Below are 14,215 nucleotides of genomic sequence, written 5' to 3' on the forward strand. Positions count from 1 at the left end.
AGTTCCACTTACCCGCCTGCTCCCCATAACCCTTAATTCCCCAAGGATCTTCCGAGCCTCGGGCGGGCGAGGCGAGGAGGTAAAATTCCAGCCTTCGAGTCCAACGTGAGTCTTCCTCAGTGACTCCAAAGAAGGTTTTGGAGAAGCTCGTATCGGACCCGAAACATTAACCCTGTTTCTCTCAGTCTCTCTCGCTGCACAGAGGCCGAGGGATTTTCCAGCACCTCCCGTTCTTTTATTCCAGTGTTTTATTGAGTATTTCACGTTACCGCACGAACGAGCGTGTGCGTTGCTGTTATTTTTGCAATTGGCCTGACAGAGCTAAAACTGAAGATCTCCGAGGAAGAGAATAACAGGCGGCACAGGCATCGGAGCAACCTGGTCCCTATAAACTCCAGACAGGATAAAGAAAACAAGCACAGCACGAGCGTGGAAACCCAGCAGAAGCCGTGCGTGGAGGAAACTGTGCAAATCGTGATGAAAAAGCTGAAAGAAAAGCAGGAAATACTCGGCCTTCCAGAGGACGTGAAGGTACGTCGCCACAATAGTAAAACTTTCAATTACTAAGGAATTTGAAATGATTTGAACAAATGTACGGTTATTTAAATGGTCTGACCAAAACAATTCAACAATATTTTGCACAGGAAATGACACAAAAGCAACTGAGGTTAGATAAGGTCAACATGCAAAATTGCCTATTGCATTTTGAAAGCATTTATGGAAGACCGGTACGTATTCAGCCTATTAGGTTGCAAATTAGATTCAGATTAACGACGCAATGGTCATCTCATCAACGGGTTCCTGATTTTTGAAAGCAGCTTGCAATCAGAACCCAGAGATAAGATCCTAATCATTGCACAGTAACGATCGCGTTCCTGTTTATTCGTTATTGTACGTCGCGTCTTGATTCTTTACGATCTCGGCCCACAGCACCGTCAGGGTGGGCCCTCCGGGCAGTCTGCCCGACCTTACCAGGGGCCGGTTTTATAACCCGCGAGAGGACGCAGGTTTAAGGTGCTGGGGAGCAGGTACAGAGGAGATGTCAGGGGTAAGTTCTTCACTCGGAGGGTGGCGGGTGAGTGAGTGGAATCGGCTGCCGTCGGTGGTGGCGGAGGCGAACTCATCGGGGTCTTGTAAGAGACTTCTGGATGAGCACGTGGGATTTAATGGGATTGAGGGTTACAGATAGGCCTGGTAGGTAGGGATATGATCGGCGCAACTTGTGGGCCGAAGGGCCTGTTTGTGCTGTAGTGTTGTACGTTCTATAAAATCCATTCAAGGGATGTGGGCTTTGCTGGTTAGGCCAGCGTTCATCGCCCATCCCGAACTGCCCCTGAGGAGGTGGTGGTGAGGTGCCATCTTAAACCACTGCAGTCCACGAGGTGTCTGCACATTCACAGTTGCTGTATAATTTAATGCATTGTGTACGAGTCGCCGTTGGTTCCCCAGGAGCTGTTCGATCTCGCGTACAGAACAATGCATACTGGGGAATAACTTACGCAGGTTTCAGAGTTGAATAATTCACGATCTAAGCTCCAAGGCGCAGACTGAAATCAGTGCAGCCAGTGTGGGTTAGATGGGCTCCGTGCCAGCAGAGTGCCCGGGGAGGAAAGGAAAATCATGAAATATTGGTCCCTTAGGCTGAAAATCCCTTCTGAGATTGAGAGTATTGAGCCGTGGATGATAGAGCATTTTAAGAGAGGACTTTAAGAGAGAAAATGCCCCCCACTTCTCATTTAAACTGCACGTGTTCAATGAAAACACATTTTATACCCTGTACATTTCACAGTAGCAATTGGATCAACCTGACCGACAACAAGTGTCACTTCCAGCGCCTACTCAGTGCCTCATTTGGCAAATATCCCGTTTACCGGATCCCCCCATCCCCGTAATCCAGCCTTCTTCCATCTGGCACGTTTCGTTTTGGGGTTTCCACCTATTAAGCGATCGGCTTGTTGGTCTCGTGTACGATTCTCGCTTAGGGAACATCGGTGGAACGTGAGGGGCCCTAGGTTCCAATCCTGGATGAGCTCAGAACGTTTGGGGCGGCAGATGGCACAGCGGTTAGCACTACTGCCTCACAATGCCAAGGACCCCTGTTCAATTCCGGCCTCGGATATCTATCTGCGCGGAGTTTGCACTTTCTCCGTGTGCCTGCGTGGGTTTCCTCCGGGTGCTCCGGTTTCCTCCCGCACTCCAAAGGCGTGCGGGTCAGACAGATTGGCCACGCTAAATGGATCCTTAGCGCCAGGGAGATCAGCTAGTGTAAATATGTGGGGTTACAGGGATAGGTCACTGGCCTGGGGGGAGATTGCGGTCAGTGCAGACTCACTGGGCCACACGGCTTCCTTCTGCACTGTCGGGATTCTATGATTTCTATTAAGCAGGACGGGTGTGAAAAGCCACGTGCCGTTCGACAGATAGTCACAGTGAACGTAGCCCACCTAGTCGATGTCCAGGACATGTCAGAATTGTCCAGCCTCTATTGGGGTACTCCTGGGTGCAGTTGTGATGCTGAAACTCCAGCTTGGAGTTTGCCCGTACTACCCACGCAGAATACATTTCAGCTTTGCCTTACTAAGAACGTAAGAAATAGGAGCAGGAGTCGGCCATCTAGCCCTTCGAGCCTGCCCCGCCATTCAATAAGATCATGGCTGATCTGAAGCGGATCAGTTCCACTTTCCCGCTTTCTCCCCATAACCCTTAATTCCCCTGTCTGTCAGAAATCTATCTACCCGTGACTTAAATATATTCAGCGAGGTAGCCTCCACCACTTCAACGGGCAGAGAATTCCAAAGATTCACCACCCTTTGAGTGAAGAAGTTCCTCCTCAACTCTGATCTAAACTGCCTTGCCCCCTTATTTTGAGGCTGTGCCCTCTAGTTCTGCTATCTTTTCTAATCCTTTCTATCCTTTGGAGAAGTGAGTAAAGGATATTTCTCCTATAGTATCTGGAGCTGAGTGAGAATCCCAGGGCCTCGTCGCCCTTCCAGGCCTTTTTAATGGACCTGCGGGATCTGATATTTCACCACCCTTTTCCTGTCATGTTTTTTTGCACCATCTCACCTTCAGTATCATTCAGAAGAGGTTCGCAAGAATACTTCCGAGGACGAGAAACTTCAGTTCTGAGGACAGATTGGAGAAATTGGGGCTGTTCTCCTTGGAGAGTAAGAAGTCTCACAACGCCAGGTTGAAGACCAACAGGTTTATTCGGAATCGTGGAGTTATTCGGAGCGCCGGTCCGTCACTCACCTGATGAAGGGGCAGCGCTCCGAAAGCTCGTGATTCCAAATAAACCTACTGGACGTTAACCTGGTGTTGTGAGACTTCTAACTGTGCCCGCCCCAGTCCAATGTCGGCATCTCCACCTCACGGTTCCTTGCAGAGAAGGCGGCCTGGAGGAGATGTTCAAATTCAGGAGGGGAGCTGGGAGGGGGACAAAGCCCTGGAGGACGGTGGGCCTGCCCAATTTGAATTAGCGAGAGAGTTTTGGATTGATTCTATTCCGGTCACAAGCGGGCTTTCTCATCTTGGAGTCACACGGCGTCTCTGTTTAGTTCCCCCGTCTCTCTGAGAATAATTTGTCATCAAACGGCCGATTCGGTCGAGTATGAAGTTTAAGTCGGTGAGTAACAGACACAGGAAACTCCTTATCGGCAATGTAACAAGGTGAATAAAATCCCAATATCCTCTAACCTCCCCCCCCCCCCACCGAATGGTGACTCCACCAATCACGGGTCTGCAGCAGAATCTGAGTTCCGTCCCGTTTTTGCAGCTCAGTTACGTTAAGCACTGATAAATCTTGCTGCGATTGTCCACTCCGGGAGGCCTTTCTCTGGGCAATCGATATCTGCCTTCAGCAGGTTGGCAGGACTTGCACAGGATAGACTGCAACCTGCCTGCCACGTGACGGACGGTAAGCAGACCCGGTGCTGTTTAGTTTAGGTCCTCGTATAACTCGTCCTCACACAATCTGGCAATGCAATAAATAGTGAGCGTTCTGGTAACAGCAGGACCAGCTGGTGAACTGGGTAGACGCAATGAACTGCAGATGCAAATCAGCGCAGATAAGCGTGAAGCGACACTTTGGGAAGCAGGGTACGGAAAATGTGGAATCGTCTATCACAGAACGGCAGAACTGTCACGGTGCAGAAGGAGGCCATTTGGCCCATCGTGTCGGCACTGGCTTTCCAAATCGGCATTGTGACTTAATGCCATTCTGTGCCTTTTTCCCGTACCCCTATACGTTGTTTTTATTCAAATCGTCGCCTAATGTTGTCTGGAATGCCTCAGTTGAACCTGCCTCCACCACACTTCCAGGCAGTACTTCACATTGTTAGTGTGTGCTTAAACTGGACCGGGTGCCGGGCCACACGACAGCTCAGTGACTATCACTGTTTGCTGTGCAGACACATGGATTTGGGCCGGTGTCTGCGGGAGTTTGCGCATCCTCCCCGTGCTTGCGTGGGTTTTCTCCGGGTGCTCCGGTTTCCTCCCACACCCCAAAGATGTGCTCTTAGGCTGATTGGTGTAACAAATTGTCCCTAAATTAGTCTCCCCTCACTGTGGAATGCCATAAGCGTAGACAAGGGTCTTGGGTGGAGGGGGGACTCGTAACGTTAAAATGGCAGCGTGGGCTCGTTGGGCCGAAGGGCCTGTTTCCCGTGCTGGGTTGTTCTTTGTTCGTCGTTCAATCCATTCCAGACCCCAACCCCTCGCTGTGTGAAAAAGATTTTTCTCACGTCACATTTGCTTCTTTTGTGAATCACCTTAAATCTGCACCCTCTTGTCCATGACCTTTTACAGTTTCTCCCTGTCCACTCTGTCCGGCCCCCTCATGATGACATCCTTATCAAATCCCTTAGCCGCCTTCTCTCCAAGGAGAACAGTCCCAGTTTCTCCAATCTGTCCTCAGAACTGAAGTTTCTCATCCCCGGATCCATTCTTGAAACTTCTTCTGAATGAATCTGAATCTGAAGGGCAGATGGTGCAAAATCAATAAGGAGCAAAACAAAACGACAGGAGAAATTTCTTTGGCTGCACTGCCTGAAAGGGTGGTGGAATCAGGTACCACAGGGACTTTTAAAACACCACTGAAGATGTATGGGCAGAGGCTGAACGTGCAGGATTACGGTGGGGGTGGGGGGTGGGGAAGCCAGAGTGAGGGACTCGTTGCATAGCTCTGTTAAAGAGCTGCTGTAGGAGTGACAGGATAAACATCTCCGCTGTGAAATTCTCTGAGCACCGTGACACTTTGGCAAAGTGAGATGATCGCCGTGGCACTGACTCCCTCTTCAGGCTACATTGAATAGCAGTCCCGGTGTAGGCCGGAACCACCCCTCCACGCAGACTGTTTCATTTTTGTCTCAAATCCAACACTTAGCTTTTGTACCTGACAAGTACTGTCAATCAGGATAGCTTAGCCTTGGTTTTGAACTGAACACGAGCTGATATTCTATCAAATACAGATCTGTATCCACCGTTAGTGGGTAATTACGAACAATGGTGAATATACTGGACCCTTTTTTTTAGATCATTAGATATAGGAGCAGAATTAGGCAGTTCAACCCATTGAATCCGCTCCACCGTTCAATCATGGCTCACCCATTCTCCCATCCTTTCCCCATAAGGTTTGATCCCCTTACCAATCAAGAACCTGTATATCTCTTAAACACACTCAATGATCTGGCCTTCACAGCTTCGTCACCCTCTGGCTGAAGAAACTTCCCCTCTTCTTGGTTCTAAAGGGCCATCTCTTTACTCTGAGGCTGTGCCCTCAGATCCCTGTCTCTCCTACTGATGGAAACACCTTCCCCACGTCCACTCTATCCAGGCCTTTCAGTATTCTGTAAGATTTTGATTTCTCTGAGGGTACATGGTCTATTTCCTTTGGGAGATGAATTGGATAGTTAGCGTCCATGGCAAAGTTTGATTGTATTTGAAGAAAGATTGAGTTTGATGGCGGGATAATTACTTTTTTTAGGATTCTTTATATGATGCAGTTAGAATATTTTTACATTTCTCAGCACACAAATCTAAAGACAGAAGTTAGTGAAAAAGCTACTTTGTTGGTGTGGTATTTTGGTATATCGATGCAGTTAACAATGTTTTAATTTTTGCTCTGACATTTCCATCATTCTGCGCTCTCTCGTTGCTTTCCTAACGATATTTCGAAGACGGTTTTAAAAAAAGTGTACGAAGGTTACGGGACGTACCATCTCCCATCACCTCCAAACCTCTTCCTTCAGCTACCTTCTCTGACAGGCGACCATTTCACATACAACACAGCCCCCGACCTCTATCAGGCTCTCACAGCCTGGTCAGCTCACCCACTGCCTCGATGGGCGTTCCCTATCACAACCAGCACCCTCCTCTCCACTTTATCGGAGCTCCTACCTCAATCAGACTCCCCCCCCCCCCCCCCGCCCCCCCCCCCACCTCAATTAGCTGCCCCACCTCAGCACCACCACCACCCCCCCCCTCAGTTAGCCTGTCCCCGCCTGTTAGTCTCTCCCCATCCGTTAGCCCCTCCCTATCTCAGTTAGCCCCACCCCACCTCAGTTGGCCCAGCCTCACCCCACCCCACCTCGGTTGGCCCCTCCCCACCCCACCTCGAGCGCCCCCCCCAGAGCAGCCCCTGCTCACTCTGCAGTCCGCCCCACATCAGTCCAATCCTGCCAGCCCCGCTGTGCTAATCCAGCCGCCTGAATTCTTTCTGCTATTTGAGTTTTGTTTTTAAGATGTTGTTGCTGTGTCCTTTATCGAGTACCGTTCGTCAGTCTGTGCGTTTCTAGTGTTGAAAAGTCCTTTTTTTGAAGGTACGTCAGGTAATTCTGACCTCCCTAAAGTCTGAAGATAATTCTGATGTTGTGGAGAAAATTCTCAGTAAACGTCCCACTGATGGCCACTGTCTATTTGGATAGGTGAGCAAACAGGAGAAACTGTTAATGAAGCCTCTCTACGACAGATATCGAAGCATCCGGCAACTTCTGTCTCCGGCAGCTGCAATCCCCACCATTGTAAGTAAAATACAACCTGAACGGCTTGATTAGTTTTCACGGGGGTGAGACACATCCAACGAGTGTCCGTTAGGTTCCCTCCCCACCCCACCCCACCCCTGTAGCATTTATTCAGCCACTAGCAATGTTCCTTACTCTTTGATTTGTTTTAACTCGATTCACGGTTGTCACTTGCATCTTGTTTTATTCGTCCGTGGGACATGGGCGTCGCTGGCTGGCCAGCATTTATCGCCCATCCCTAGTTGCCCTTGGAGGGTAGTTGAGAGTCAACCACGTTGCTGTGGCTCTGGAGTCACATTTTTCCTTCCCTAAAGGACATTAGTGAACCGGATGGGTTTTTCCAACAATCGGGAACGGTTTCACGGTCATCAGTAGATTCGTCAGGGTTTCGAATCCGGATCCCCAGAACATTACCTGAGTTTCTGGATGAATAGTCTAGCCGTATTACCACCAGACCATCGCCTTCCCACTGTGTTGGAATACAGTGAAAAGTATTGTTTTTTTGTGTGCTAGACAAAGCATACTATACGTAGAGAAGGAAAGGAGAGGGTGCAGAATGTAGCGTTACAATCATAGCTAGGGTGTAGAGAAAGAGCAACTTAACATAAGGTAGGTCCGTTCAAAAGTCTGACGGCAGCAGGGAAGAATCTGTTCTCGAGTCGGCTGGTACGTGACCTCAGACTTTTGTATCTTTTTGCCGACGGAAGAAGGGGGAAGAGAGAACGTCCAGGACGTGTAGGCTCCTTAATTACGCTGACTGCTTTTCCAAGGCAGTCGGAAGTGTCAACGGACGGGAAGCTGGTTCGAGCGACGGACCGGGCTTTGCTTACTGGGCAGAGCAGGTGCCCGTACCGAGCCGTGATATACCCGGAAAGGATGCTTTCTGCGGTGCAGGTGTAAAAGTTGGCGGGAGTCATAGAGGACGTGCCAAATTTCCTCAGCTCCCTGAGAAAGTAAGGGCATTGGTGGGCTTTCTTAACTACCGCGTCCACACGGAGGGATCAAGGCAGGTTGTCGGTGATCCGGACACCTAAAAACTCGAAGCTCTCGACCATTTCCGCCTCACCCTTATTGACGTAGACAGTGGCACGCCCTCCGCTACGCTTCCTGGAGTTGTCGACTATCTCCTTCACAAATAACTTGTTAGCCAAGGAGCAGGCACAGGCCATTCAGGCCCGAGAGTCTGCTCCAGTATTTAATAGGATCACGGCCGATCTAATAGTAACCGGAAATCTGCATCCCGCCTCACTCCTGGTAACCCGTGACCCCTTTGCTTACCAAGACTCTCTCTGCCTCTGCCTTAAAAACATTCAAAGATTCTGCTCCCACCGCCTTTTCAGAAAGAGAGTCTCAAGGACTCAGCACTATCTACAAGAAAAAATGTCACTGCGTACCCATTTTAAATGGGCGATCTTTTATTTTAAAGTGACCCTTAGCTCTAGGTTCTCCCAGAAGAGGAAACATCTGCCCTGGCCAAACCTTTCAGTTACGTTTATATTGTGCCTTTAACGTAGCGAAGCATCACGAGGTGCTTCACAGGGGTTCATTCCTAGTCAAAGGTCACATTAGAACGGGTGACCAAGAGTCAGGTCAAAACGCCGAGCAGGTTTTGGAGCTCAGCTTTACAGAGAGTCAGGAGTGGGAGAGACAGAGGAGAACAGCATTGGAGGAGTCGCACCCGGTGCTAACAATAGTTCATTTATCAGTGTCACAGGTAGGTTTACGTTAACACTGCAACGAAGTCAGTGTCACCACACTCCTGCACCTGTCTGGGGACTCTGAGGGAGAATTTAGCACGGCCCTTGCACCTAACCAGCACGCCTTTTGGACTGTCGGAGGAAACCAGAGCACCTGGAGGAAACCCTGCAGACACGGGGAGAACGTGCAGACTCCGCACAGACGGCGCCCCGAGCCAGGAGTCCAACCCGGGCCCCTGGCGCTGTGAGGCAGGAGTGCTAACCGCTCGAGGCCTTCAGCAGTCAGTGAGCTGAGGCAGGGGCAGGGATGACCACTTAGGCAGCTGGACCCAGCAGGTTTGGCTCCACATCTCACCTACCCTAGGGTCTCTCAAAAGTGCGATCACACGGTTTGTGGCACCTCCACGTCGACTGAATACTGAAGCTTCCTGAGCTCATCTGCAATCCTTACGCCGAAGGAAGTCTCCCATCCCGTCCGGATTAGATTGGAAACGAGCTGAGAAGTCAGAGTCTAACTCGATCAGCACCTCGTTACAGCAGCACCATGGTTATCAGTAAAGACGTGGCACAGAAAGCAGGTTGTCGCAAAAAAGATTTCTCCAGGAATTGACGCCGTCACTGACTTAGTCACGTATCGACGATAGGTGGTCGGGAAAGGTTGTAAATTGATATTTTGTCTCCTTTACAGGAAGAAGAGGGTTCCGACGAAGAAACTGTTCTGAAGAGTTCCGAAATATCGACCAGGCCGACGGCCGACTTTCCTTGCCAAGAGTTCGTAGATAACGTAGATCATCGAGACGAGGAGCGCCAACGTGGATTTTGTTCTCCGCCGGATGAAAAGAAAGACGCCAAGCAACCGTCTGCTTCCCTCTCCAATCTACACGAAGCCTCCATGTAAGAATTAGCCATTTAGATCATTTCTTTCTTTCACGTTTTAACTCTAGATTAGATTAAATCGAAACAAGGTTCAGTTTTATCGATTAGCGGTTTACCGTGAGCTCGGGTGATCCACTGGACGCTGCAGATTTGATCTAATCGACGGGTTGCATTTGTATTGATTGATATATGGGAGCGAGTATTACAACAGGAAGCAGGCGCAGATACAAGGCTGCTGGTATTGTAACCTCTGCAGCCTGGAACATATTATTTGGAACGGTTTGGGGTCTTTGAATAAACCCAGGCAACTCACGTCATTATTTTAATACCGTACTTTGCTACGAACGAAAACGTCGGCAATATAGTATTTGGATAAGTAAGGCAAACGTTATCACCGCTTTGTAATGTTTTATCACTGTTTTATACTTCAGGTAAATATTTAGTCGGAGTAGAGAAGGAGGTAGAAGGGGGGGAGGGGTAGCATTATTGGTCAGGGACTGTATCACAGTGTCAGAGAGGAAGTTTGATGAGGACTTGTCAGTTGAGGTAGTATGGGCGGAGATTAGAAATAGGAGAGGAGAGGTCACCCTGTTGGGAGTCTTTTATAGACCTCCTAAAAGTTCTAGAGAGGTTGAGGAAAGGATTGCGGAGACGATCCTGGTTAGGAGTGAAAGTAATAGGGTAATTGTTATGGGGGACTTTAACTTTACTAATATTGATTGGAATTGTTATAGCTCTAGCTCGTTAGAGGGGTCAGTTTTTGTACAAAGCGTGCAGGAAGGTTTTTTGACTCAGTATGTTGATAGGCCAACTAGAGGTGAGGCTATATTGGATTTGGTGCTGGGAAATGAGCCAGACCAGGTGCTAGACTTGGAAGTTGGGGTGCATTTTGGTGATAGTGACCACAATTCGGTTACGTTCACCTTAGTGATGGAAAGGGATAGGCATGAACCTCGGGCCAGTGGTTTTAGGTGGGGGAAGGGTAATTTTGAGGCTATTAGGAGAGAATTAGGAAGCGTAGGTTGGACTAGGAGATTACAGGGACTGGGAATGTCCGAAATGTGGAGTTTTTTCAAGGAGCAGCTACTGCGAGTCCGTGATAGGTATGTCCCTGTCAGGCAAGGAGGAATCGGTAGGGCTAGGGAACCGTGGTGCACCAAAAAAGTTGATTCGTTGGTTAAAAGGAAAAAGGAGGCTTATGTTCGGATGAGACGTGAGGGCTCGGGTAGTGCACTAGAAAACTTTAGATCGGCTAGGAGGGAGTTGAAGAGTGAGCTAAGAAGGGCTAAAAGAGGACATGAGAAGACTTTGGCTGATAGGGTTAAGGAGAATCCTAAGGTGTTCTATAGGTATGTCAAGAAAAGAAGGTTGGTTAGGCCAAGATTAGGGCCAGTTACAGACAGCAGAGGGGAGTTACGTGTGGAACCGGAGGAGATCGGAGAGGCATTGAACCAATATTTCTCTTCGGTGTTCACGCAGGGGGACGTGGATATAGCTGAGGAGGACACTGGGTTGCAGGGGAGTAGAATTGACAGTGTTACAGTTGATAAGGAGGATGTGCTGGATATTCTGGAGGGTCTGAAAATAGATAAGTCCCCTGGTCCGGATGGGATTTACCCCAGGATTCTCTGGGAGGCAAGAGAAGCGATTGCTGAGCCTCTGGCTCTGATCTTCAGGTCGTCGTTGGCCTCTGGTATAGTACCGGAAGATTGGAGGTTAGCGAATGTTGTCCCATTGTTTAAGAAGGGGAACAGAGACTTCCCCGGGAATTATAGACCGGTGAGTCTCACTTCTGTTGTGGGCAAGGTTTTAGAAAAAAATATTAGGGATAGGATTTATAGTTATTTGGAGAGTAATAAATTGATTGGAGACGGTCAGCATGGTTTTGTGGCGGGTAGGTCGTGCCTTACTAACCTTATTGAGTTTTTTGAGAAAGTGACCAAAGAGGTGGATGGGGGTAAGGCAGTGGACGTGGTGTATATGGATTTTAGTAAGGCGTTTGATAAGGTTCACCATGGTAGGCTTCTGCAGAAAATGCAGATGTATGGGATTGGGGGTGATCTAGGGAATTGGATCAGGAATCGGCTAGCAGATAGGAGACAGAGGGTGGTGGTTGATGGTTAATATTCATCGTGGAGTTCGGTTACGAGCGGTGTGCCTCAGGGATCTGTTTTGGGGCCACTGCTGTTCGTAATTTTTATTAATGATCTGGACGAGGGTATAGTTGGGTGGATTAGTAAATTTGCCGATGACACCAAAGTCGGAGGTGTGGTAGATAGTGAGGAAGGGTGTCATAGTTTGCAGGAAGACTTAGACAGGTTGCGGAGCTGGGCCGAGAGGTGGCGGATGGAGTTTAATGCGGAGAAGTGTGAGGTAATTCACTTTGGTAGGAATAACAGATGTGTCGAGTATAGGGCTAACGGGAGGACTTTGAATAGTGTGGATGAGCAGAGGGATCTAGGTGTATGTGTACATAGATCCCTGAAAGTTGGGAATCAAGTAGATAAGGTTGTTAAGAAGGCATACGGTGTCTTGGCGTTTATTGGTAGGGGGATTGAATTTAGGAGTCGCAGCGTCATGTTGCAACTGTACACAACTCTGGTGCGGCCGCACTTGGAGTACTGCGTGCAGTTCTGGTCCCCACATTACAGGAAGGATGTGGAGGCTTTGGAGAGGGTGCAGAGGTGGTTTACCAGGATGTTGCCTGGTATGGAGGGGCGGTCCTATGAGGAGAGGCTGAGGGATTTGGGGTTGTTTTCGCTGGAAAGAAGGCGGCTAAGAGGGGATCTTATTGAAACATATAAGATGATTAGAGGTTTAGATAGGGTGGACAGTGATAGCCTTTTTCCTCTGATGGAGAAATCTAGCACGAGGGGGCATGGCTTTAAATTAAGGGGTGGTAGTTATAGGACGGATGTCAGGGGTAGGTTCTTTACCCAGAGGGTGGTGAGGGACTGGAATGCCCTGCCTGCTGCAGTTGTAAATACGCCTAGTTTGGGGGCGTTTAAGAGATCCGTGGATAGGTTTATGGACGAAAAGGGATTGGTTTAGGTTAGTGGGTCATTGTTTTTTAACTGGTCGGCGCAACATCGTGGGCCGAAGGGCCTGTTCTGCGCTGTAATGTTCTATGTTCTATTTATATCCACGATGGTTTTTGTGCGCTCGCGGTTAGGGATTCTAACACATCCTATATTTCAGAAAATTCTGAAACGATTTGGACCCCAAGCATTCTAGACCGGAAGGCACAGGAGCACAGCGGTCAGCGCCGCTGCCTCACAGCGCCAGGGACCCGGGTTCGATTCCCGGCTCGGGTCACTGTGCGGAGCCTGCGCGTTCTCCCCGTGTCTGTGTGGGTTTCTTCCGAGTGCTCGGATTCAACGCCCCCCCGCGCCCCCCCCCCCAAGTCCAAAAGATGCGGGGGGCTCGGTGGATTGGCCACACTAAATCGCACCTTAGTGTCAGAAGGAGTAAATACGCAGGGTTACAGGGATAGGGCCTGGGTGGGATTGTCTATCAGTGCAGGCTCGATGGGCCGAGCAGCCTCTGTAGGGACTCTCTGATTCGAGGTTATAGCGTTTCTATATCTGACAGTGTTGGGTATTACCACACTAATTATATTTCTAGGGGAAATGAAATATTTCTCGTTTTAGTCTGTAAATCCGATCGGCGATGAGTAAGCGGTAACTAATTCAGCAAACACAGCAGCATGAGTAACATACATACACTGAGTATGCTTTCCTTTATCCTGGGCTTTAGGGATCCTACCCGCTGTGATCGAGGGGGCTCTTTGCCGTGTCGGACCCACCCACCACACCAGTACTCTCACCCCTTCCCCTCCCTCCCAGACCCAGGATCGGGTCTCTCTCGATCTCATTTTTTACACCTCCAATCTCCGCATTTCTCTGCCGTTCCCGTCAAGTCCAGCACGATGCCATCACCAGACACGTCTCCCACCGCTCACTACCCACCCCCGCCCACTATCGACATTCCAGAGGGACCGTTCCCTCTGTGACACCCTGGTCCAGCCCTCCAGCACCCCTAAATTCTCACGCATCTTCCCACGCAAGGTGCAACACCTCTCCCTTAACCTCTTCCCTCCTGTCTGAGCCAATGCCCCGAGCACTCCTTTCCGGTGAAGCAGGTGTTTCAATTCCACCTCCTTCGACTTAGCCTAAGGCCGCTTCCAATGCGGCCTGCTCCCCACTGGGGAAACTCAGCACAGACCCTGACCTTCCTGCTGCGTGACATTTTAACTCAGCATCTTGCTCCCGTGCCCACGTGCCTGGCTTTGGCCTGCTTCAATAGAACCGTAGAATATTACAGCACAGAAACAGGCCTTTTGGCCCTCTTTGGCTGTGCCGAACCTTTTTTTCTGCCGAGTCCCACTGACCTGCACCTGGACCACATCCCGCCACCCCCCCTCTCGTCCACGTATCTACGTTCCACCGAAGCCCAGTACAAACCGAAGGAGCAGCACCTCACCTCCCGATCGGGCAATTTATAATCTTCTGGATTCCACCTCGAGTTCAATAACTTCTCTCTCCTCCGTCGTGACTTCTCATTTTTTGATCCAATTTTTCCCTCCAACCGACACTTATTCTTAGGTCTTGCGTCCATAGAGTG

The 14,215-nt window shown here is 49.5% G+C and overlaps 1 protein-coding gene across 5 annotated transcripts in view; it reads left to right on the forward strand.

Annotated features, from left to right (window-relative positions):
- Window positions 1-14,215, forward strand: part of fam13c (family with sequence similarity 13 member C) — a 142,977-nt gene that overhangs the window by 120,351 nt on the left and 8,411 nt on the right. For 4 of the 5 annotated variants that reach the window (XM_080205443.1, XM_080205444.1, XM_080205445.1 and 1 more), the window contains exons 11-14: window positions 320-531; window positions 645-728; window positions 6,924-7,019; window positions 9,405-9,610. In XM_080205443.1, the coding sequence (XP_080061569.1) occupies window positions 320-531; window positions 645-728; window positions 6,924-7,019; window positions 9,405-9,610 (598 nt within the window). The remainder of the gene's footprint in view (window positions 1-319; window positions 532-644; window positions 729-6,923; window positions 7,020-9,404; window positions 9,611-14,215) is intronic. The other variant, XM_080205448.1, reaches the window with a different exon arrangement.

The sequence above is a fragment of the Carcharhinus amblyrhynchos genome, chromosome 17 (genome assembly GCF_965287045.1).
Source record: "Carcharhinus amblyrhynchos chromosome 17, sCarAmb.v2.hapA, whole genome shotgun sequence".
In the NCBI taxonomy this organism is placed as follows: domain Eukaryota; kingdom Metazoa; phylum Chordata; class Chondrichthyes; order Carcharhiniformes; family Carcharhinidae; genus Carcharhinus; species Carcharhinus amblyrhynchos.